Source organism: Pongo pygmaeus, chromosome 9 (assembly GCF_028885625.2).
Source record: "Pongo pygmaeus isolate AG05252 chromosome 9, NHGRI_mPonPyg2-v2.0_pri, whole genome shotgun sequence".
Classification (NCBI taxonomy): domain Eukaryota; kingdom Metazoa; phylum Chordata; class Mammalia; order Primates; family Hominidae; genus Pongo; species Pongo pygmaeus.
In genome coordinates, this window is record NC_072382.2 from 8,042,756 (window position 1) to 8,068,132 (window position 25,377).

Here is a 25,377-nt window from a genome sequence, read left to right on the forward strand (position 1 = left end):
AACACGAGGGCCGGGTGCGGTGGCTCACGCCTGTAATCCCAGCACTCTGGGAAGCCGAGGCGGGCGGATCACCTGAGGTCAGGAGTTCAAGACCAGCCTAGCCAACATGGTGAAACCCATCTCTACTAAAAATACAAAAATTAGCCGAACATGGTGGCAGGCCCCTGTAATCCCTGCTACTCAGGAGGCTGAGGCAGGAGAATCGCTTGAACCCGGGAGGCAGAGGTTGCAGTGAGGCAAGACTGTGCCAGTGCACTCTGGCCTGGACAAGAGTGAAACTAAAAAAAAAAAAACCCAACATGATTCAGGAATCTGACTGCAGAAAAGTGGTCAATAATTTATCCTAGGGTAGAAAAAGGTAGGGAACTAAAAAAAGAAAATATAACATTTACAGATGTGTTGGTCACTAATCTTGTCCACTTCATTGTGGATTCTGATGCACCTCTGAGCCTGTGTAAAGGCCACGGGATCAGTGATGAAGAAAATCAATTTCGTCTCAGCTGCCACGTGCCCTTCAGAGGTGGCCAGCATTAGAAGGTAACGCATATGGTATAGAAATCCTCTCATCTCCTTCAGTTAGATCTCTTGTCTCAACATGTTTGGGGATAAAACTTCCTTCCAAAATACCAAAGTATAACAAGGATCAACTCATTGTAAGTAATAATCTCTCCAGATTGAAGGAGACTGGGAACATAAATCTCAGGATCACAGTTCAAGCCCAGTGTGCAGACATCAAAACTACTAACCACCTCTGCATGCAGCCCAAAACCTAATTACTTGATTTGACCTCTGAAACCCAACTAGGTCTAGTTAGCTATGTAACATTTTACTACAAGCTCATCCTGAATGAACCACATTAAATAATCTCCCTGCCTTTGAGACAGTTCTTGCAATGTCACCCAGACTGGAGTACAGTGGCACTATCCATAGCTCATTGCAGCCTGGAACTCCTCAGCCTCCCAAGTAGCTGGGACTACAGGTGTCTGCCACCAGGCCTCGCTATTTTTTTAATTTATTATAGAGACAAACTCTTTGTTGCCCAGACTGGTCTGAAATGCCTGCGCTCAAAAGCAATCCTCTCGGCCGGGCACGGTGGCTCACGCCTGTAATCCCAGCACTTTGGGAGGCCGAGGTGGGCAGATCACCTGAGGTTAGGAGTTCGAAACCAGCCTGTCCAACATGGTGAAACCCTGTCTCTACTAAAAATACAAAAAAATTAACCAGGCATGGTGGCACGCGCCTGTAATCCCAGTTACCAGGAAGGCTGAGGCAGGAGAATTGCTTGAACCCTGGGGGCGGAGGTTGCAGTGAGCTGAGATCACGCCACTGCACTCCAGCCTGGGCAACAGAGTGAGACTCCGTCTCAAAAACAAACAAAACCCACAAAACTATGGCAATTGTAACATATAATAAGCAAGGATGATGAGAATAGTACTTGGGGTGGTTTAATTTAGAAAAAAGGCTGGATAATAGCCAATAAATTTCCTGCTTTTTTTTTTTTAAGAGACCAAGTCATGCTGTCACCCAGGCTGGAGTGCGGTGTCACAATCACAGGTCACTAAAGCCTTGATCTCCCGGGCTCAAGTGTTTCTCCTGTCTCTGCCTCCCAAGTAGCTGGGATTACAGGTGTGTGCTACCACACATGGCTAACTTTTTTTTAATTTTTGGGAGATGAGGTCTGTATGTTGCTCAGGCTGGTCTTGAACTCCTGGGCGCAAAAATAATCCTCCCACCTCAGCCTCTCAAAAGTGTTGAGATTACAGGCCTGAGATTACATGCCCAGACTTGGCTTTAATTTTTTTTTTTTTTGACATGGAGTCTCACTCTGTCGCCAAGGCTGGAGTGCAGTGGTGCAATCTCGGCCTCCCAGGTTCAAGCGATTCTTCTGCCTCGGCCTCCCAAGTAGCTGGAATTACAGGCGCAGACTTCCACAGCTGGCTAATTTTTGTATTTTTAGTAGAGACGGAGTTTCACCATGTTGGTCAGGCTGGTCTCCTGACCTCATGATCCGCCCACCTTGGCCTCCCAAAGTGTTGAGATTACAGGCGTGAGCCACCGCGTCTGGCCTCGTTTTTTTTTTTTTTTTTTTAAGGCAACTGAAATAAATTCAAGTGGCCAGGCTCACGCCTGTAATCCCAGCACTTTGGGAGGCTGAGGCAGGTGGATTACCTGAGGTCCAGAGTTCGATACCAGCCTGACCAACATGGAGAAACCCTGTCTCTACTAAAAATACAAAATTAGCCGGACGTGGTGGCGCATGCCTGTAATCCCAGCTACTCCGAAGCCTGAGGCCCAGGAAAATGGCTTGAACCCGGGAGGCGGAGGTTGCTGTGAGCCGAGATCGCCCCATTGCACTCCAGCCTGGGCTACAAATCGCGCCACTGCACTCCAGCCTGGGCTACAAGAGCGAAACTCCATCTCAAAAAAAAAAAAAAGAAAGAAATTCAAACTCCTCTCCTTGCACCGTAAGACCTTACCCCAATCTGGTTCTTGCCGGAATTTCCCAATATGTTTCTAACAACCACCGCCCTTGACCACCAACTGTGCTCCCTTCAGACATACTGGCCTTATCCCAAGCTCATTTAGACTAGAATATTCTTTATTCAGGTTCTTACACTGGCCACCAATCTAAAAACATCACCCACCCCAACCCTAACCTTGGAACTCTATCCTATGACTCCATGTTGTCTTTCTGAATACTTACTACCACTTGAAATCCTATACTTATTCTAAAAAAGCGTATTATTAATTCTATATTATATCCTCAGTGTTAGAACTGTACTTGGCACATGTTAAGACCCTCAAATATTTGTTGACTAAGTTAACAAGTAAATGAATGAATGTATGAGTTAACTTCTTGATAGCCAAAAGGAGGGAAATGACTTCGGATCTTCAGTCACTATCAGGTTAAAAACCTGGACACTTATCAGTACTGAAAACATACACCTTTACTCATCACCTAGTACATGTTCCAGTCTTCCTCAAACAGAAAAGCAGGTACCCAACAGCCAGAGGTAACCCAAGCTAACAGATTTTGATCACCACTTTGACAACTGGAACAAAATGAAGCTTTAGGTAGAGAAGTTTGTAGTTCAAGTGTCTTCATACTGATATACACCTACCTGTATTTTACTGAGTACTACAGGAACTTAATGCTTACCCCTTAAAAAAAATAAAATATTTTTAACTAAAAGGCCAATTAGTCTGGGCGCAGTGGCTCATGCCTGTAATCCCATCACTTTGGGAGGCCGAGATGGGCAGATCACCTGAGGTCGGGAGTTCGGGACCAGCCTGACCAACATGGAGAAACCTCGTCTCTACTAAAAAAAAAAAAAAAAAAAAAGGCCGGGTGTGGTGGCTCACACCTGTAATCCCAGCACTTTGGGAGGCCGAGGTGGGCGGATCACGAGGTCAGGAGATCGAGACTATCCTTGGCTAACATAGTGAAACCCCGTCTCTACTAAAAATACAAAAAATTAGCCGGGCGAGGTGGCGGGCGCCTGTAGTCCCAGCTACTCGGGAGGCTGAAGCAGGAGAATGGCGTGAACCCCGGGGGGCAGAGCCTGCAGCGAGCCGAGATCGCGCCACTGCATTCCAGCCTGGGCGACAGCGAGACTCCATCTCAAAAAAAAAAAACAAAATTAGCCGGGCGTGGTGGCGCATGCCTGTAATCCCAGCTACTAGGGAGTCTGAGTCAGGGAGAATCATTTGAACCCAGGAGGCGTAAGTTGCAGTGAGCCGAGATCACACCACTACACTCCAGCCTGGGCAACAAGAGCAAAACTCTGTCTCAAAAAAATAAATAAATAAATAAATAAAGGCCAATTAAAGAGATCTGATCCAAATCCTCTGCCTTACCAGCTCAACTACAAAGAATGACATCAAAAGAGATGTTTTATTTATTTATTTGAGAAGAAGTTTTGCACTTGTTGCCCAGGCTGGAGTGCAATGGCACTACCTCGGCTCACAGAAAACCTCTACCTCCGGGATTCAAGGGATTCTCCTGCCTCAGCCTCCTAAGTAGCTGAAATTACAGGCATGCGCCACCACGCCTGGCTAATTTTGTATATTTAGTAAAAGAGAGGTTTTGCCATGCTGGCCAGGCTGGTGTCGAACTCCAGACCTCTGGTGATCCACCCGCCTCAGCCTCCCAAAGTGCTGGAATTACAGGCGTTAGCCACCATACCTGGCAAAAGGGATGTTTTAAAACCATCTTGTTGGTAGGGCACGGTGTCTCATGCCTGTAATCCCGGCACTTTGGGACGTCAAGGTGGGTGGAGTTCAAGGCCAGCCTGGGCAACATGGAGAAACCGTCTCTATTAAAAATACAAAAAACTTAGCTGGGTGTGGTGGTGCACACCTGTAGTTCCAGCCACTTGGGAGGCTGAGGTGGGAAAATCACCTGAGCTCAGGAGGCAGAGGCTGCAGTGAGCCAAGATCATGCCACTGCACTCCATCCAGCCTCAGCAACCAGAGAGGCCATCTGAAAAAATTAAAATAAGTAAATAAAAGCACCTTGTCTGGAATACGTTAGATGCTATTTTGGTGATTCTTAATTTGCTGACTAGGCTACCAAGCTCCTCAGAGGTAAAGTGACTTGTCCAGTCATCTAGAAAGCTGACATTTTTTCAGAGCCAAGAATAAATATGTAATCTGGCTGCCAATCTTCAATAAAAAGGGCAGTGTACACAGAAATATAACTGAGAAATAAGAGATGAGACTCTTGGAAATGAGGGACAAATACAAATTTAGGGGTAAACACTGGTGACAGTGAAAACTACTTAGACATAAAAATGCAATCTGTATGAGTTTTTTTTTCTTTTTTTAAGATGCAGTCTCACTCTGCCGCCCAGGCTGGAGTACAGCGCCTCAATCTTGGCTCACTGCAACCTCTGCCTCCCAGGTTCAAGCGATTCTTATGCCTCAGCCTCCCGAGCAGCTGGGATTACAGGCACACGCCACCATGCCTGGCTAATTTTTTGTATTTTTAGTACAGATAGGGTTTCACCATGTTGGCCAGGCTGGTCTTGCACTCCTGACCTCAGGTGATCTGCCTGCCTCAGCCTCCCAAAGTGCTGGGATTACAGGCGTGAGCCACCATGCCCAGTCCAATCTGAGTTTTACAGGCTCAAGGACAAGTATGTAACTTAAACATCTTAATATAACTTATACATCTAATAAATAACTCTGGCTCCTGGTCCAGAAATGAGTTACAGTTCTGCTAAGGGTGCAAACTAAAAATCCAGTATTCTCCAAGGACGTTCAATGCGAATCAGGCAGAAGGCTTCCTAGGCCTCCAATCCTACAGCCAATGACAACCTCTTGGCCTTCCTTAATGTCTTTGAAAGTCCCCTACACTATGAATAACCTTTCTTCTCCCTATCCACAAGAATTGCTCCCAGGACACAAAATAGTATTGCTAGAGACTGGAGGTGGCCAAAATTGATGTGGTACAGTAGCCAAATCACTTCTAGGTACCGCTAATTAAAATATTCACTGCCTTCACTATTAAAAGTATGTGCTGCACTCACACCTATATCCAAAATCTTTGGATCAGCTGTGTGCTGCTCTACTAGGCCATCCCAGTGTCCCCAGAATGTTCTAACTCATTTATATGAGATGGCTAACATTTCATGAGAAGTGACTATATACACGTGTCACATGTTCTCATTTGGCTCTCCCAACAGACGTATAGCATAACGATTATAAACAAAGCCCTAGATGGTTCCAATGTCTGGTTCAGTTCCTTGAGCCACCAACTTTGTAGCCATTTGATCTTAAGAATGGCCAGGCATGGTGGCTCACACCCGTAATCCCAGCACTCTGAGAGGCTGAGTGGGAGGATCATTTGAGGTCAGGAGTTCGAGACCAGCCTGGCCAATATGGTAAAACCCCATCTCTACTAAAAAGAGAAAAATTAGCTGGGTGTAGTGGTGCATCCCTGTAGTCCTAGCTACTCAGGAGGCTGAGGCAGAATTGCTTGAACCCAGGAGGAGGTTGCAGTGAGCCAGTATCACACCACTGCACTCCTCCCTGAGTGATACAAGACTCCATATCAAAAAAAAAAAAAAAAAAGAATAGTCACTTAACCAACAGCCTCAACTCCCACATTTCCAACATAGGTTTAGAAATAGCTAATGTTGGCCGGGCGCAGTGGCTCACGCCTGTAATCCCAGCACTTTGGGAGGCCAAGGCGGGCGGATCACGAGGTCAGGAGATCGAGACCATCCTAGCTAACACGGTGAAACCCCATCTCTACCAAAAATACAAAAATTAGCCAGGCAAGGTGGCGGGCACCTGTAGTCCCAGCTACTCGGGAGGCTGAGGCAGGAGAATGGCATGAACCTGGGAGGCGGAGCTTGTAGTGAGCAGACATCGCACCACTGCACTCCAGCCTGGGCGACAGAGCAAGACTCCGTCTCAAAAAAAAAAAAAAGAAATAGCTAATGTTGGCAGAGCATGGTGGCTCACACCTGCAATCCCAGCACTTTGGGAGGCCAAGGCAAGTGGATCACCTGAGGTCAGGAGTTCAAGACCAGCCTGGCCAACATAGTGAAATCCTGTCTCTACTAAAAATACAAAAATTAGCTGGGCATGGTAGCGGGCGCCTGTAATCCCATCTACTCAAGAGGCTGAGGCAGGAGAATCACTTGAACCCAGGAGGCAGAGGCTGCAGTGAGCTGAAATCACGCCACTGTACTCCTGCCTGGGCGACAAGAGCAAGACTCCATCTTAAAAAAAGAAATAGCTAACGCATGTGAGTTGCTATGAAGATTAATATAATTGTGTTGGCTACACTAATATAAATTTAGTTTGTTGTATTAATATATTTAATTTATTGTAGTTAGTTATTATCCTCATTTTATAGGTAACAAAACAGAGGCAGCGTTCCTAGTATGTCCAAGATCACACAGCCAAGAAGAGGGAGAGCCAGGATTCAAATTCAGGAAACCTCCTGTAGTCCCAGCTACTTGGGAGCCTGAGGTAGGAAGATCACTTGAGCCATGTGTTCAAGTGTAGCCTAGGCAACATAGTGAGACCCTCTTTAAAAAAAAAAAAATTTAAAAAAAATTAAAAAAAACTTAAACTGATTAAAGAGACAACAGTCACTCTTGTCTATACCAAGTCAGTTTACTTTTTTGTTGTTGCTTTTATGTTTTTCTCAGACGGGGTTTCACTCTTGCCCAGGCTGGAGTGCAGTGGCATGATCTTAGCTCACTGCAAACTCCACCTCCCAGGCTCAAGAGATCCTCCAGCCTCAGCTGGACTACAGGCACTACTGGTATGTACCACCACGGCCGGCTAGTTTTTTATTTTTTGTAGAGATGAAGTTTACCCATGTAGCCCAGGCTGGTCTTGAACTCCTGGACTCAAAAGGATCCGAACACCCCAGCCTCCCAAAGTGCTAGGATTACAAACGTGAGCCATGACACCTGCCCCAAGTCGGTTTTTAAATCAAATCATTTCTCCAAAAAATTTAACTACCTGGGATTACTGCCACATCTTCTCCCTCCTTACCTACCATTTGCCTATCAATAATTATTCATATAAACTCGCTCACTGAGGTAGGTCCTGCCTCCCAGACAATAAATCCCTCAAGGTCAGCCCAAAGCCTGCCTCAGCTAGCTGAGCAAGGCATTTGTTTGTTTGTTTATTTATCTGAGACAGGGTCTTGCTGTGTCATACAGGCTGAAGTGCAGTGGCATGACCATAGTTCACTATAACCTCCAACTCCTGAGTTCAAGCAATCCTCTTGCTTCAGCCTCTCAAGTGGCTAGGACTACAGGTGCATGCCACCACAGCTGGCATTTTTTTTTTTTTTTTTTGGTAGAGACAAGGTCTCACTGTATTGCCAAAGCTGGTCTCAAAATCCTGGCCTCTAGCAATCCTCCTGCCTCAGCTTCCCAAAGCGCTGGGAATTACAGGTGTGAGCTATCACACCTGGCCACATTTGAAGCACTACAGACAGATACATATGATTTAAATCTAGACAAGAAACCCAGCTTTAAGAATTATTTTCTGGAAAACTATAGACTTTGACCCTTTATGACCTTCCAAAGGTACCTATAGATTGTAAAATTCAGTTTTCCATCTGTTACATAGTATACGAGGTCCATACATCCAGTAAATCTGTTTTCATGATGGCCTCATCCATCCCATGATGTCCACCTATTTGGCTTAGTAGGACAATATGCCTGGAGGACCAACCGTCTGTGCAGACTGTGGCAGAATTTAAGTGATGGGTATGACTAGAACGGTAGCCTACCTGGATAGGCTGAACCCCTCAGTGATAGTCCCATTACCTCCATTACGAGACGGTCTCAAGCCCATCATGCACACAATTTAAAACAAGGTCCAAACCTCAGAAGAGGGCAGGCTGACAAGGCTAAAAGCCTCTAGATGGTCTTGTTCCAGGAATAAGCCAACTAAAACTTCTCCAATGAAGGCCAAGTTGTAGACGTGATAGGTGGGGAAGTTGAATAATCTGAAGATAGAGAGTCCATTTTTCCAAAACACACATTCAATGTCTGTCCTCCCATTCACTCAACCCAACTTTCCCCAAGTTATAGAACTTGAAATCAGCAATCCACAAAGCAAAGAAGCAGGCTATAGGAGTAACACAGGTGGCATAATTAAAATAAAAGAGAGGAGGGAGATTTTAAAACAATCTGCAAGAGAAAAATGACAAATGATTTGGCTTTGTAGCTCCTTCTAGCTTGAGCAGTTAGGAGCCTGAGGGCTGAGGCAGCAGGGGCAGCAGGACCTAAAGATGACAAGCAGGCAGAGCTCATCTGGGCCAGGTCACTTTCAAGAGCTGGGGCTGCGACAGAGAACATCACCACTGGCCCTGAGAGCATATTTAGCTGTTTTTTGCAGGAACCAAGGGTTGAGACAGTGGCAGAACCCTCACTGGAGAAAAAGGAAGACGACAGAAAGCCACACTGACAAAGAAAAATTGCAAATACACAGGCCACAATCATAACCCTACCATCAACCCTCAATTTTCCAGGGTAATAACCAAAGGTAGGCTTATTAACTTGGCCCTCAGACCCCATCACCACGCAGAGAACAAGAAACTTATCAAAATCCTCCTCCCATTCTTTCCCAGTCCTGCAAAGAAATAAAAAGGAGCAGCTAAGCACCTGAAAGCAAAGCAGTGAGCAGAAAGAGAAGCAAGGGAAAGAGCCATGGCCCCAGTACTCCCTGAGATTACCCCAGTTAGCATCCACAAGTAAGAACTCACGGTCATAAGATCGAATGCTTTTGCACCATGGCAAAAGGGAAGAGGACATCTAGGGCAAGATATTCTGTCACAGGCAAGTTCACATGAAGCCAGTGAAGGAGGCAGAAGATAACCCACCTGACCTCCACTTGACTGACACGTACACCTCCCCAAAGTCGCCTTGCCCCAGTAGGCTCCCAAATCGAGTCTTTAAAGCCCCTTTTCCCAAAGGAGCATCAGTAAGTTCTCCCATTATCATCCCACTCAACCAGTCTTCCATTTACCCATCATTAAGCCCAAGCCTCCATTTTGTCCCTGGTTGGAAATGTCATATTTTTTGCCCAGATCCTCAATCCCCAGCCCTACAATAAAAGCATAGAAAGAGTCCTCAATTCCCCACCCAACCCTAGCATCCCTATTTGGTTAAGCTTGCACCCCACCCCTTCCCAGATTCTATACCTTCAAATATAAACCCAGCGAGAGGACATCTGAAAACCCTAACAGATAGGGATAGGCAAAGGAGTCTCCGGTGACTGTAATGGCAGGGGTTGGCAGGACACAGGAGGATGCTCCATGGTACAGCTCAACAGGCAAAATACGAGCTCTATGGCCAGAATGCCCCATACCTGCTTTAAGTTTTCTCTGCCCTTCCTTATTCCAACCATAGGGCAGTATCAGGCAATGCCATTACCCCCACTCCACTACTGGTTCCTTTCTGGGTCCCAGCCACAGCACTCATTCGAGCCTACTGCCTAAAGGATCTACTAGCCTGTAAATACCACGGCAGCCCCTTCCCCACTTCCTGAGAGGCCAAACCCCAGAACCACCCCATTGGAACACAGGTTATTCCTAAACTGGAGAAAAGTCAGTGACAATGGTCAAGCACAGGCAGAGGAAAATGGGCATTATTTACTGCATTTTGGTGTGACTAACTCAAGTTGAGGGCTGAGGACCAGGCCACCTGCCCTGGAAAGTCTGAAAGATGGCAGGCTAGCAGGACGACGATGAGCTAAATCCTTCTGGGCCACAGGGCAATCCTTCTAATTCCCACATTCAAACCCCTTTCCTCACCAGTCCTGGGTTCTCTGACTGCCTTCCCTTTAGCTATCATGTCTTCCTGGATGTCAAATTGGCTCCTTTGACACTGAATGCAATCAAGACAATGACAACCAGGTTTCCAAACTGCAAATTGCCCCAAGTTTTATTTGTAGTCCATACAAAAGGGAAAAAAAATTAAGGTTTTCTAACACCACCTACTTGGGGAGATGGGGAAGTGGGACTGTGCCGCTCACCATCAGCTAGAACATTAGTGGTCAGCAGGGACTTGGATGCATACCAACTGACTGTCCCAACAGGAACTCAGTCTCAACAGTCTACAGAGGGACAGTCAGGGTACCCTGGACTGCTGGCACAGCTTGGCGCATAGGAAATGGTTAAGCTAACCCCTTCCTGGCCTCCTTCCCATCTAAAAAGAAAAAGGCGCCGGCGACCTCAGCTGCAGGTTGCTTCCCCATCCAGACGACCTTAAATATCGCGCACAAAAATAAAAGGGAGCCAGGAAAAAAATAAAAACATAAAAGAAATTCCCATTCTGGGGAGACGGGAGGCAGGGTAGAGGGGAAACCGCAGATCTAGAGCCAGTAGCAAGATTTGCTGCTGAGGCGAAGGAACAAAGTAGGTTACTGCCGAACACTCAAAAGGATCATCTCCTGGGGAAGGCCCACATGGTAGAGGGGATGAAAAACCGCAACCAGGAAAGGTATGGGCCAGAGTAGTTATAACCTGGATCTGTAACCCTACCCACCTCTTTTCTCCCTCCCTCCCTGTGGTGCCCCATCCCAGGATGGCCCTACATGCGGCGCTGGTACCCAGAGTGCATCTGAGCCGCCCGCAGGTAATCATTATAGGAGCCCGAATAGCGTGCGTAATCGGAATGGGCATCGGGCAGGCGACGGTAATCCAGCGAGGACTTTGTCGGCGAGCGGCGGAACGAAAGCTGCGACTCTGATAAACGGCGGTAATCAGAGAGCTCGGCTAAACGCCGGTCGGAACCATACCTAGTCGAGAGAAGAAGACAGTTGGTGAATGAGACAATTGAGGGGAGGACTCCAGGTGGGCATTGGGGAGATGCCAATGGGGACAGGGAGGGTGTGATCACATTGGTCTCCAAGAGATTGGTCTCCTTTTGTCAGAAGACTCATCACCCTATCCAGGCCAAAAAAAATCAAGCCTGGCTTCAACTCAGTGGGAAATCAAACCCTCCACTGAAGTCCTCCCCTCTGAACTAGCCAAGGTGGATTTTGGTCTACATTCCCACACCACAACAAACTATCTCCGCCCCTGGGCCCTGCAGAGAAAGACCTTGGTTGTTTATCAACAGAACGGCGGATGAAAGCAAGGTCCCCAACTTCCCAAAGTGGACGCACCTCATAAACTTGCCTTTAGCCAGTGAATGCCAAAGGGACTACTCTTTAACCCACATCCCTGCCAAAGCCAGGACAACCACGTAATAGGCTTAAGGATCCTTGAGACAGTGGGAAAGGATATGGGCCACGGTCCTGCAGGCAGTAGCTCCAATGACACTTGGGCTAGCCTAGACAGGTGACACTGTGCCTGGCCTGACTAGCAGGTACCACCCCAGGCTGAGCACTATGCTCCACCTGAACCCTGGTGACCAGAAAAGTTCATAGACACTGCTCCCCTCGGCCTCTGGACATCCCACAGAAATAGAGAAGAGAAGACCGAGGGAGGGGCCGATGCCTCCAGTTTCCCTCCCATGCCAACCTCAGCCCCTTGCCCTAAGCCCCAGCTGGGGGCAGAGGCGGGCGGGCATACAGTACCTTTTCGACATGGCGACAGCCTTTTTGTAGGGATCGTCGTAGCTGGCCCGGGGTGGGGAGAGGCGGGTACGCTCATAGGGCGGCGGGGTGCTGTTGGCGTTGGCAACGGCCCCCTGGGACATGGACAGGTAGGCTGCAGACGGCTGACCTGCCCCATCGTAGGCATTGCCTGGCTGGCCGCGGTAGGAGGCAGCAGCCTGGGGATGCTGCTGGGCAGCATAGGAAGCAGCCAATGAGGCTGACGACTGAGTGCGGTAAGGAGCTGCCAGGGTGGCAGAAGGTTGGGCCCCGTAGGCTGCTGCGGCACCATAGGAGCCAGTGGCCGCAGCAGCCGACTGAGCCCCATAGGAGCCTGAGAGGCCCATTGATGCTTGGGCCCCGTAACTATTCAGCTGGGTCTGGACAACCGGCTGGGCCCCATAGGAGCCAGCCATTGGGGTAGTGGCTTGTGCGGCGTAGGCTGCTGGCTGGCTGGCATAGGCAGCAGCTGTGGCTGGCTGTGCCACATAGGCAGCAGGTTGGGAAGAGTAGGAAGCAGCCTGCTGTGCAGCATATGGGGCAGACTGAGCATTGTAAGAGGCCGAGGGCTGGGCATTATATGAAGCTGCCTGGGCTCCATAAGCTAGTGAGGAGGCTGCAGACTGGGCCCCATAGGAGGCTGCCTGAGCCCCGTAGGAGCCTAAGGAGGAAGCTGCTCCCTGGGTGTTGTAGGAAGAAGCAGCTGCACGAACCCCATAGGAAGAGGCAGCCTGGGCGCCGTAAGAGGATGGCTGGTTACCATAGGAGGCAAGGGAGGAACCCTGAGCCCCGTAGGAGTTGAGCGAAGAAGCCGCAGCTGCCTGACCCCCATAGGAGGAAAGGGCCGAGGCTGAGGGCTGGGCTCCACCATATGGGCCGAGTGAAGAAGCTGCAGCAGACTGGGAGCTAGGACTAGCCAGCTGGCCCCTGTATGGTGCCCCAAGGGAGACAGAGGGCTGAGCGCGGTAAGAGGCTGCCTGGGCTGTCATGGGCTGAGTCCGATAGCCAACACCCAAAGAGGCGGAAGGCTGGGCCCTGTAGGCAGCTCCCAGTGACACTGACGGCTGGGCCCGGTAGGTAGCTGGCTGGGCCGTCAGAGGAGCCACATAAGAGGCTCGGGGAGGTGAACGGCGCAGAGGGCTGCGGTCGCGACCAAAGAAGGGTGGTGTGGGCTGACGGGCTTGCCCATCAAAGCCACCAGTGCTGTTGCCAAAAGCCTGCTGGTAGTCGAAGGTGGCAGAGAAGCCACCAGTTCCAGGGAAGGCCGTATCCCCAGCCCCTGGTTTCTTGGTCTTGTCCCCAGACTGGACAGCCAGGCCAGGCCCCTTCTTCTGACCCTTGGTGGAGAGTTCCACGTTGATGCGCTTGCCCTTCACTTCTTTGCCGTTGAGCTGCGCGATTGCGGCTTTGGCATCTGCTTCCTTCTCCATGTGAACAAACGCGTAGTCTGATAAAGCAGCAGACAGAGGGTTAGCAATTAGGGGGGCAGGGCATGCTACCTGATGGGTCCCAAATTGGACACACAACAGCACCCAGCTGTTGCCAGCTACCTCCAAGGCCTCCAAACCCTCCTCTCCAGGAGTATGTCATAAAACGTAGCTCCCATATAACAAAGCTTCTGACTGTCCCAAGCAGTCATCTTTGCCTACAGCCTTCTTCCCATTCTCCCCTTTACAAACCCTGCCACCTCACCCAACTTCCTGGTAAGAGAAGAAGAAGCAAAGATGAACTGCAACACAGGATAAAAATCTTCACATCTCCTGTAAGTACAAACCAGCAGAACAAAATGCAGAAAGGGTTCCTAGATCACTCAGTTCTTCAGTGTTCTCAACCCAAGCTCACCAAACAGCTTTGAGGCCTAGCTCACTTTTGAGGCCTAACTCTCAAAAACTGGAAATGACCACTCATGTTTTGGTATGACCCATCTCTCAGCCCATGTCCAATTAAGGCAAGAGAGTCAGACTGCAACAAGCAAGCAGTTCACAACATTCCAATATGATCTCTCCGCTTTTTCACAGTACTTCCCAAGTTTTCAAGGCACTCTTAGGTACAGGAGGACCTCATTTGGGCCTCACAATCCTGTGAGGTAGGCAGGGCAAAGAATCATTACCTCCATTTAACAGGTGGACACACATACATGCTCAGAGTTTTTATATGGCTTGCCCTACTAGAAGTGTGTTAGAGTCAGGACCAGAATCGCAGCTCTTGCAATGCCCCCTTGCTACACAATCTATCCCTGAGAAGTCAAGGTATAAGGCAGGACTGTGTAATATGACTAAAAATTTAGGCTTAGAAGCAGAGAAGATGGACCCTGTGTAAGCCAATGAGGTATGGGAATAGAAACTAAGCCTACTGGCTGAGTTCATGCCCAATCCCCCTGTCCCAGACCACATTGCATCCTCCACTGTTTCCTCTTTAAGGGACAGAGGTATACCTTACACCTTGGGCTTCTGTTCACAGAGCAGACTGCTTACCAGAAAGATCTTGTTTCTCACCTATAAGGCATGAAGCTGCAATTACTGCAGCTAACAGACTTTGCTAAGCAGGTTACCCCTGCAGCTCTCATTATGATCTGAATAAGCTGTGGTAGGAGAAGACAGGTTGCTGGTCTCAAAGTTATCTACCACACAGTATCAAAGTATCTACCACACAGAAGGAGGAAACTTCAGGGAATGAAGGAATGGAAAGAAATTCTCATGTCCACACTCACAAAGCACAAGCAGAATCTGTAGGAGAGAATCCTGCCCCTAGGAAATAAGGCTCCAAGCTTAGCTCCATTCTCGACCTGTGGCTACTCTTAGACAGCATCCAAGTACCGGGATGCTATCTGTCACATCGGTTTAAGAAACAAAGAGCTACCTAGATGACAATACTAAGACAAGAAACATTCTTAGTAACCTCCAAACAAGGGTCCTCATTTTTAGAAACTTTCGTACTGGGATGCCTTATCTGGCTGCTCCTACAGAACAAGTCATTTCCCTGGATTTGAAGACAATGACACAAAACTTAGGATAATGGGGAAAAAAATACAATCAATAAGTACAAGTCAGAAGTGTGGCATAGCACAAAAGGGATCCTTAATTAGGAATTCAACGGTCTCAGTTCCAGACCCAGGTATCACTGACTTGTTATAAGATCTTAGGAAACTTACCATTTAGGCAGGTACAGGGGCTCATGCCAGGGCTTTGGGAGGCCAAGGCAGGCAGATCACCTGAGATCAGGAGTTCAAGATCAGCCTGACCAACATGGTGAAACCCTGTCTCTACTAAAAATACAAAAATTAGCTAGGTATGGTGGTGCACACCTATAATTCCAGCTACTCGGGAGGCTCTGGGGCAGGAGAATCACTTGAACCTGGGAGGTGGAGGTTGCAGTGAGCCAAAATGGCACCACCGTACTCCAGTCTGGGTGACACAGCAAGACTCCATTTCAAAAAAGAAAAAAGAAAAAAAGAAAAGAAACTGGCCAAGCACGGTGGCTCGCACATGTAATCCCAAAACTTTAGGAAGCCCAGGTAGGTGGATCACCTGAGGTCAGGAATTCGAGACCAGCCTGGCCAACATGGTGACACCACGTCTCTACTAAAAATACAAAAATTACCCGGGCGTGGTGGCTGGCACCTGTAATCCCAGCTACTCCAGAGGCTGAAGGAGGAGAATCACTTGAACCCGGAAGAAAAAGAAGGGAGGTTGCAGTGAGCCAAGATCATGCCACTGCACTCCAGCCTGGGTGACAAGCGCAAAACTCTGTCTCAAAAAAAATAAAAAGAAACTTACCATTTATTTCCTCCCACACATCTATCCTATCTACCTCAAAGTTAAGAGGTTCAAGAGAAAAGACAAAAGTGCCTTGTAAGATATGAACAGCTACAGAATAAGGAATTATGATTATTCAAACCTAGAAATAACCAGAGATTTATTTCCCTATAGAATATTATCTTTCATCTCAAGCAAAACACAATGCCATGCAAACTTAGAAGCTGGCACAGATGATAAAATAACACAATGAGACCAGGCGCAGTGGCTCACACCATAATCCCAGCACTTTGGGGAGGCCGAGGCAGGCGGACCACCTGAGGTCAGGAGTTCAAGACCAGCCTGACCAACAAGGTGAAACACCATCTTTACTAAAAATATTAAATTAGCCGGCCGTGGTGGCATGTGCCTGTAATCCCAGCTACTCAAGAGGCTGAGGCAGGAGAATCACTTTAACCTGGGAGGCGGAGGTTGCAGTGAGCCAAGATCGTGCCACTGTACTCCAGCCTGGGCAAAAAGGATGAAACTCTGTCTCAAAAAAAAAAAAAAAAAAAAAAAAAAAAAAAAAAAAAAAAAAAAGAACAAAATGAATTATCACAACTCTGTCCTCAACACTCCCATGGCCAGAACCTTATCTACCACCTGTGAAAAGCTACGTGTTTCCTTTGGCCTAGCCACAAGGCACTAAAGTTGTCCTGTGATCCTTCATCTCCACTTTAGATAGAGTAAGCTTAAAAAAAAAAAAAAACCAACCAGCATGTGGCCTAAGAGCTCTTTAAAAGCAGAGGCTGGGCCAGGCATGGTGGCTCCCTCCTGTAACCCTAATACTTAGGGAGACTGAGGTGGAAGGATGGCTTGAGCTCAGGAGGTCAACACTACAGTGAGCCACAATCACGCCACTGCACTCTGGCCTGAGCAACTAAGCGAGACCCTAAACAATGAATAAATATTTTTAAAAATGTTTAAATAAAAAATAAAAATAAAACCAGAGGCTGAGGTAATCCTCAGGAATGACAAAACCACCTGGAGATGGCAAGCAGAAAGGCCCAAAGTGAAGAGCAAGCAGAGTTGCTGGAGCTCATAGGCACTTGTTGCGGGGAGGGGCCTCCAGACATTCTGAGGGAATATTAAGGAACAATTCTAATAGTCCTGATTATTCTATCCACAAATTCCTGACACTAGAATGAGACAAAAACTTCCATGGGCTTACAAGAGCATCTGGATATCCCATTGTATCCCATTTCCCTCCTTAGCTGGGTTTTATTCAGACCAAGTGGTGAAATTTGAAAATTGAGATTTCACATGTACGATTCAAATGACTATCCAAATGAGTTTTATAACTGATCAAAAAATTTAAAAATCCAAGCCGGGCATGGTGGCTTACATCTGTAATCCCAACACTTTGGGAGGCCGAGGCAGGCAGATCACCTGAGGTCAGGAGTTCAAGACCAACCTGGCCAACATAGTGAAACCCTGTCTCTATTAAAAATTCAAAAATTAGCCAGGTGTGGTGGCCTGTAGACCCAGCTACTTGAGAGGCTGAGGCAGCAGAATTGCTTGAACCCAGGAGGCGGAGGTTGCAGTGAGCCAAGATCTCACCACTGCACTCCAGCCTGGGCAACAGAACGAGACTCTGTCTCAAAAAAAATAATAATAAATATATAAATAATATAAAAATAAATACAAAATTTAAAAATCCATCTGATACAATTATAACCAAATTATATCAGGAAGTTTCTAAGCCTGACATTGGAGGGGAAAGTGTGAATAGGTTGCCCAGGCTAACTCAACTGCATCCAGTAGTGATAAGCCCCATCACAGTAAGTGCAAAGCACAGACCTAGCTAGATTAAAGATGCCCTAACACCCAAGTACTCCTAAGACCATTAAAACCAGAGATCTGAAAAATTCCAGGAACCTTCTTGCCCACAGATCTAATTCAAGGAAACTCTGAAGGAAATCACTGCATTGGGACTATCAAGTAACGTTTTACAGAGATCTCCAAATGGTCTGGTGACATCACAAGTCCTCCAGCAACAAAGTTAAGTGAATCCAGAAAAACAAGTTCTCCTATCTTAAGACTAAAAATCTTAAACTTGAGGGCTAGGCAAGGTGGCTCGCGCCTGTAATCCCAGCACTTTGGGAGGCCGAGGCGGGCGGATCACAAGGTCAGGAGATCGAGACCATCTTGGCTAACACGGTGAAACCCCGTCTCTACTAAAAATACAAAAAAATAGCCAGGCATGGTGGCGGGCGCCTGTAGTCCCAGCTACTCGAGAGGCTGAGGCAGGAGAATGGCGTGAACCTGGGAGGCGGAGCTTGCAGTGAGCCGAGATCACGCCGCTGTACTCCAGCCTCAAAAAAAAAAAAAAAAGAAAAGAAAGAAAAAATCTTAAACTTGAAACTACAGAGCTCTGTATAGGAAGAAGAAACAGTCACTCACAAAAATGAAGAGAAGATATTTTCCTCTTTTGTCTTTCAGATCTCCCCACAAGTCTGTACACGTTTCCGGAAGCTGTTCATCTTTGAACACCCAATAGGAGGAAGCTGTGGAGTGGTTACAATCCACTGTTGCTATTGAGATTTCTGTTCTACAAATCCTATCTAAGCTCCTGGAGTAACCAAGCAACTATGTTGTTTTTTTTTCCTGTGAAATAAAACAGAGCTGGTTGTCTGGTGCACCACCAAGCTTCTGTGCTTTTCAAAGCCCTGTCAGCCAACACATGGAGACTCAATCAAATGACCATTCCCAGCACAAGAAATGAGTACACTCTTTAGAGAGCCAGTCGCTTCTACTACACTCCCAACTTCCAACCCTCACTTTCCGTCATCACAAACAGATAAAAAGACATCAGTGGAGGATATGATGTTCAAATCTTTCCCAGTCTCTTACATCGAAGTATGTCAGGAGCTCTGTTATACAACAATATGACTGCAAATAGTTGACCACCACTCCCGGAGTAAGTCAATGCATTTTTGCTAATCAAATGTTTACAAAGGAACAAAATGCACAAAACTCCCTCTAACTCTCACAAGGAGTCAGCCAGGAGTTCTAAAAATTCATGTGCAGTTATGCACTTCATCCGCATTGTCACTTGGTGTTGGGTCCCAAGCAAGTTCAGGCAAATTTTTGACTTTCTCTACCGCCTGAAAGCAAGCAAGAAGCTTGAGTTCCAGGGAGACTGTCCCTTCAGATGTTTGACTCTAGACTCTCAACCTAGTAGCCACTCTACCTAACAACCACAAAAGAAACTTGGTAAGTCAATTAAACACAAAACTCTCACAAATGAGACTCATATACCCCATCCTTTTGCTGGACAAGTACCCAATCTGAGACCCTCCCCCACTCTTTTACTCTAAACAAAGCAAAAATCCATGCACCATACAGCCTGCCTCAGAGCACCCAGCAGGAAAGCCCGATTCCGGATAGTCGTGGACTTGTATAACCTGAGTTGAGGAAAATAGAATGCAGTATTAATGTAGAACAAGGACTTGTTCCTAGTAGTGGACACTATGACCCTTTATATTTCCCCCACTTAAAGGACTAGGAATGGCCCCAAACATGTGCCTTTCCAGGACAGCAAATGAAATATCTTGGTGGGATAAATAAGCACTTGCACCCACATTTATTTCCTATCCCTGAAACTTCTCACACAGGGTATGAGCAGGTATGAACCCACCAGGAGTAGGGCATCAGATACTCCCAGGCTGCATCTTCCAAAATGACAGGGCAAAGTTAACTCTGATCTGTTCCCAAGTGGAGCAGAGACTGGCCACATACACAAGGGCTGTCCCACCAAACCTTGCCAATGTAAAAGATAAAGAGCTTAAGGGATAAAAACTCAGGCTATGAAAAAGTCAACTGGGTCCCTAGTCAGGCTTAATTATGGTGACACATTTTTCTCGAAGAAAAGGCACCGGGATCTGCCCTCAGGATTAGACTACTCAAGCAATGACTACTACTGATTCAGTAAATCGTGTTTAGCCACTGTTTAATGAAGACCTCTCATAAATCCCTCCCCAGGACCCCTTCAGCCAAAGTATGCCCCCCTGCAAAGTCACCAAGCTTATAAAAGAATGACACTGCCCTAAGGCACTGGCTTGGCACGTAAAGACTACGCAGAAGGGGACTTCATAAAACAAGCTTTCTTGCACACGCAAAAGGCTGGGGTTTCCAGTTGACAGATGTAAAATCGAGCCCAAAGAAAAACCCCAAGTTTGAGGGAGGAGGAAAGCACACAGCTGCCACGCCTAACCTACCTAATATTGAAAGGCCAAAGTGATTCGGAAGGGGCCCCTCTCGTACCCACGTGTAACTGTGCCCATGAGTAGACCCATGCCAGACAAGACTAAAAGACCCCAGCCCGAGAAACGTCCAAGGGCCCCGTTACCTTCCGCTTGAGCACATTCATCGGGAGGGAACAGGAGGGCGGCCTTGGGGCGTCAGCCCCCACCTTTTCCCTCTTCCCTTGCTCCGACCGACGTCTGGAGAGGAAGTGGGGAAGTGGAGAAATCTTCCCCGCTTCATGATCCGGCTTGTGCCCGTCACTTCCCAATTTCCGCTGGGTGCCAGGCCCAGGAGACCAGGAGAAGGCGCGCCCCCGGTACACTCGCAAGGCTTTCAGGCGCGTCCCCGGCCCCGCAGCTTGCCTCGCAGTGGCCGCCGCACCCACCCAGAGCCGCTTCCTCCTACTTGGTGGACGGTTCCTGGACCGCAGGGGAAGAGGGTGGCTCTACCCAACGCGCCCCCAACACCTCCGACCTGCTCCCGCGCACTTCCCCACCCCTCCCAACCGCGCAGTGACCGACCCCCGGGTAAGGGGCGTGGCTAACAGGCAGAGTGCCCCGAGCGCGCCCCCGCCCCCGAGCGCGCCTCCGCGTTACCTTTCACCACGTCACACTCGATGACGCGTCCGCGGCGCTCGAAGAGGCTGCGCAGTTCCTGGCTCGTGCATGCAGCCGACACATTGCCCACGAAAATCTTCCAAGTATTAAGAGGCCTTGGGCGCGACATCTCCACCACGAGCGCGCGCCCCGGCCGCAGCTCGTGTCCGTGCAGGGCTTCGATGGCGCGCAGCGCGCCCGCGTTCTCGCGCATGTGCACGAAGGCGAACTGTTTCATGACGGCGCAGCTCATGACCGTGCCGTAGGGCGCAAAGAGGGCTGCCAGCTCCTCCGGAGTCGTATCCGCCCCGTCGACGTTGCCCACGAATATCTTCATTTTGTCGCCGCAGCCACCTTCCTGGAGAGCCCGGACCTCTCCTCCAGCGACAGGCAAGACGTCCGAACGACCGGCAGTCCTCCTCAGGAATGGCTGGCGACCGAGAACCCCGCCGCGCAGGCGCCCTGGCCTAGCCAATGGGGACTCGCATCCCGCGCGTCCAGCGACCAATCAGAAACGCTGAGGGAAGATGTGCTCAGGCACAGCCAATCCCAGAGGGCCTAGAGCCCGCTCGTTAGCTGAGGGGGTGGGAAAGGGACGACCAACCGCCACAGCCCGTGGCGGGAGCGGGGGTTGGGAAGAAGAGGGAGGGCTGAAGAGAGGAGAACGCGCGCGAGCGGCGCCGGCGGCAGAGAGGCCTAGTCTGTAAGGCGGCCTCTGGCCCGGGTGGGGTTGGGACCGACGGGCTCCCTGGAAAACTTTGTTCAATTGGAAGTCAGGGCTCCTCCCATTCTGGAAGCCCTGTCCAAACCCGCGCCTGGAGGTGGCCGCGTGAGTGTACGGGGGAAGGCCGGGCCTGGCGGGAGAAACCGGGACAGGCGCCTTGAGTCGGCAAACGGCTCCCAGGACTGTGCTGAGCACCGCGAAGGGACTTGAGGCAGGCCCCGGAGAAGTCCTCGTGCCATTAATTCATTCTTTGGAAACATTCCCTGGGGTTGCTGAGGTCCTGGCAGACGGTGAAAAATCAAAGGCCTCTGCCCTGATGGAATTCCCAGTCAAGAAATAATGGAATGACGTTATTGTATGTTTGAAGGTTTTCATAATAAACAGTTTAATAAACGAGAAAATTAATTCTGCAGGAAGCAAAAGTTGAGCCTTACTAAAAAAAATTTTAGTCCGGGAGCGGTGGCTCACGCCTGTAATTCCAGCACTTTGGGAGACCAAGGCAGGCGGATCACCAGAGGTCAGGAGTTCAGGACCAATCTGGCCAACATGGTGAAACCCCGTCTCTACTAAAAATATAAAATTAGCCGGGCGTGGTGGTGCGCGCCTGTAATCCCAGCTGCTTGGGAGGCTGAGGCAGGAGAATCGCTTGAACCCGGAAGGCGGAGGTTGCAGTGAGCCAAGATCACGCCACTGCACTCCAGCCTGGGCGACAGAGTGAGACTCTGTCTCAAAATTTTTTTTAAGCAGATATGAGTATGTAAATAAGATTGTTGCATGGCAGACAACATCAAAAACAGACATGTGACAAACTCAGGGAAATATTTGCCTACGTGTTCAGTCAACAAATAGCACCTACCATGTGGACACCACCAAGAATATAGCAGTGAACAAAAAAAAATGACAGAAATCCCAACCTTCTTGGATCTTATGGTGGGGAGAGACAGGCAAGAAATAAGTAAAACGTAAGCGTGTTAGATGGTGATGAGGACTTGGAGTAAGCAAGGGAACTAAGCCATCCTCTGAGGGAAGATCATGCCGGCCAGAAAGTACAAGTCAAAGAGTGCTGGGGCAGAAGCAAATCTGGCTGGTTCAAGGAAGAGTCAAGAGCCAGTATGGGCCAGGCCCAGTGGCTCACACCTGTAATCCCAGCACTTTGGGAGGCTGAGGCGGGCAGATCACCTGAGGTCAAGAGTTCGAGACCAGCCTGACCAACAGGGTAAAACCCTGTCTCTACTAAAACTACAAAACATTAGCTTTGCACAGTGGCAGTATCATAGCCAATGAGGTTTATCCAAGGCGCAATTATTGCTAATTGAAAACAAAACATTAGCCGTGCGTGATGACTGGCACCTGTAATCCCAGCTACTCAGGAGGCTGAGGCACTAGAATCACTTGAACCCAGGAGATGGAGGTTGCAGTGAACTGAGATCACGCCACTGCACTCCATCCTGGCCAACAGAGCAGGACTCCGTCTCCAAAAAAAAAAAAAAAAAAGCCCAATATGGCCAGAGCCTGGAACAGAGAGAATAGGAGGGTGGGAGTTGTGTAGCACAAGGCCATTGAAATGGCATGTGCTTGGGCCAGGCAAGGTGGCTCACGCCTGTAATCCCAGCACTTTGGTTAGGCCTCGGCGGATCAGGAGGTCAGGAGATGGAGACCATCCTGGTTAACATGGTGAAACCCCGTCTCTACTAAAAATACAAAAAATTAGCCAGGCATGGTGGCGGGCGCCTGTAGTCCCAGCTACTAGGGAGGCTGAGGCAGGAGAATGGCGTGAACCCGGGAGTTGGAGCTTGCAGTGAGCCGAGATCGCGCCACTGCACTCCAGCCTGGGCGACAGAGCGAGACTCCCTCTCAAAAAAAAAAAAAAAAAAAAAAAAAAAGAAAAGGGGCAGTACTCTGGTATCTCCTGAAATCCAAACTGCTGGCAGTATTCCCAGAACAGCATATCAGCAAACCCCTAGCTACCCAGTAAGGATAGCCATTTTATTTATTTATTTATTGAGACAGAGTTTCACTCTTGTCACCCTGGCTGTAGTGCAGTCGTGCTGTCTCGGCTCACTGCAGCCTCCACCTCCTGGGTTCAAGCAATTTTCCCTGCCTCAGCCTCCCAAGTAGCTGTGACTACAGGCGCGCATGCCACCACGCCCGGCGTAATTTATGCATTTTTAGTAGGGGTTTCAGCATGTTGGCCAGGCTGGTCCCGAACTCCTGACCTCGTGATTCGCCTGCCTTGGCCTCCCAAAGTGCTGGGATTACAGGTGTGAGTCACCCCACCCGGTGGGTGGGGTCTTACGTTAACACAGTGAGACCCATAGGTGCTTTTAATTTTTCTAGTAGCCACATTTTTAAAAGGTGAAAAGAAACAGGTAAAACTAATTTTAGGCTGGGTGTGGTGGCTCATGCCTATAATCCCAGCACTTTGGGAGGCCGAGGCAGGTAGATCGCCTCAGCCCAGAAGGTTGGGGACAGCCTGGGCAACGACCAAAACCCATCTCTCAAAAAATTTTTTTTAAAATTAGCCGGCGGCCAGGCAGGGTGGCTCACACCTGTAATCCCAGCACTTTGGGAGGCCGAGGAAGGCAAATTACGAGGTCAGGAGTTCGAGACCAGCCTGGCCAACATGGTGAAACCCTGTCTCTACTAAAAATACAAAAAATTAGCTGGGCGTAGTGGTGTGCATCTGTAATCCCAGCTACTCAGGAGGCTGAAGCAGGAGAATTGCTTGAACCCAGGAGGCAGAGGTTGTGGTGAGCTGAGATTGTGGCCGCTGCACTCCAGCCTGGGTGACAGAGACTCCGTCTCAAAAAATACATACTTACATATTTGTGTGTGTGTGCGTGTGTATATATATATATATATATATATACACACGCACACACACATATATATATATATATCTGCGGGTGGTGGTGTACCTGTAGTCCTAGCTACTTGAGAGGCTGAGGGGGAAGGAATCGCTTGAGCCCAGGATTTTAAGATTATAGTGAGCTGTAATGGTGCCACTGCACTCTAACCTGGGCAAAAGAGTGAAACTCTGTTTCTAAATACATAAATTAATTAAATAGATGTAAAGAATCTTGCCAAATTTCACAGATCTGGCAAATCAGAATGCTGGGGCTTGAATAAGGATCTGACTCCTTGATCTAGAATAACGGAAAGAGCATTAAATTAGCGCTAGTTCAGTTTTATGGTCCAGGTGGGCAACCCTCTTGGCTCCTGCAGCCCTCACTGAGTTTCTCATCTGTAAAGTGTCTAGCTTGGCTTGGCTGATCTCAAAAGAAAAGTTTGCAGGTTTTTTCTTTGTTGTTGGTTTGTTTGTTTTGTTTTGTTTTTTTTGGAGACGGAGTCTTGCTCTGTCGCCCAGGCTGGAATACAGTGATGAAATCATGGCTCCCTGCAGCCTGGACCTTCCGGGCTGGTCTTGATCTCCTGACCTCGTGATCTGCCCAGCTCAGCCTCCCAAAGTGCTAGGATTACAGGCATTAACCACCATGCCCAGCCACCCCCAGATAATTTTTTAATTTTTACTTTGTAGAGACAGGGGTCAAGTTGTTGCCCTGGCTGCTCTCAAACTCCTAGCCTCAAGTGATCCTCCAGAATCAGCCTCCCAATGTGCTAGGATTACAGGCATGACCCACCATACCCAGCTAGATTCTTTACACGTATGAGTATCATCTTCCTTAACCTATAAAATATCTGGCTTTACCACATTTTTGTTTTTAGGTGTAAGAGTTTTTTAATTGTAAATTTGGGGATGGGTGTGGTGGCTCATCCCTGTAATCCTAGCACTTTGGGAGGCTGAGGCAGGAGGATCACTTGAGCTCAGGAGTTCAAGACCAGCCTGAGAAACATAGAACCCATCTAAACGAAAAGAATTTTAAAAATTAGCCAGGTGTGGTGGTGTGTGCCTGTAGTCCCAGCTACTCTGGAG

At 48.5% G+C, this 25,377-nt stretch overlaps 1 protein-coding gene and 1 pseudogene across 2 annotated transcripts; one reads left to right on the forward strand and one right to left on the reverse strand.

Moving 5' to 3' along the window:
- Nucleotides 1–10,397: 10,397 nt before the first annotated feature.
- LOC134737524 (RNA-binding protein 14) lies at nt 10,398–23,129 on the reverse strand. Of its 2 annotated transcripts, XM_054440529.1 has the most exons (3): nt 20,720–23,129; nt 12,064–13,528; nt 10,398–11,280 (listed from the first exon to the last, which is right to left on the reverse strand). In XM_054440529.1, the coding sequence occupies exons 1-3, from the start codon at nt 21,054–21,056 to the stop codon at nt 11,073–11,075; spliced, it is 2,010 nt and encodes a 669-aa protein (XP_054296504.1). In that variant the 5' UTR covers nt 21,057–23,129; the 3' UTR covers nt 10,398–11,072. The 2 variants fall into 2 exon arrangements, 1 of the variants encoding a protein (XP_054296504.1); XR_010127677.1 differs by lacking the exons at nt 10,398–11,280; nt 12,064–13,528 and adding an exon at nt 18,305–19,282 and having other exon boundaries at nt 20,227–23,129.
- Nucleotides 22,695–22,821, forward strand: LOC129009213 (U4 spliceosomal RNA; annotated as a pseudogene).
- Nucleotides 23,130–25,377: the final 2,248 nt, after the last annotated feature.

Coding starts and splice junctions, on each gene's coding strand:
- LOC134737524 (XM_054440529.1), bottom strand. CDS start 21,056: ATGAAGATATTCGTGGGCAACGTCGACGGGGCGGATACGACTCCGGAG. Junction 13,529..20,719: donor CGAGTGTGACGTGGTGAAAG/GTAACGCGGAGG, acceptor CTGCTTTATCAG/ACTACGCGTTTGTTCACATG. Junction 11,281..12,063: donor GCTGTCGCCATGTCGAAAAG/GTACTGTATGCC, acceptor TCTCTCGACTAG/GTATGGTTCCGACCGGCGTT.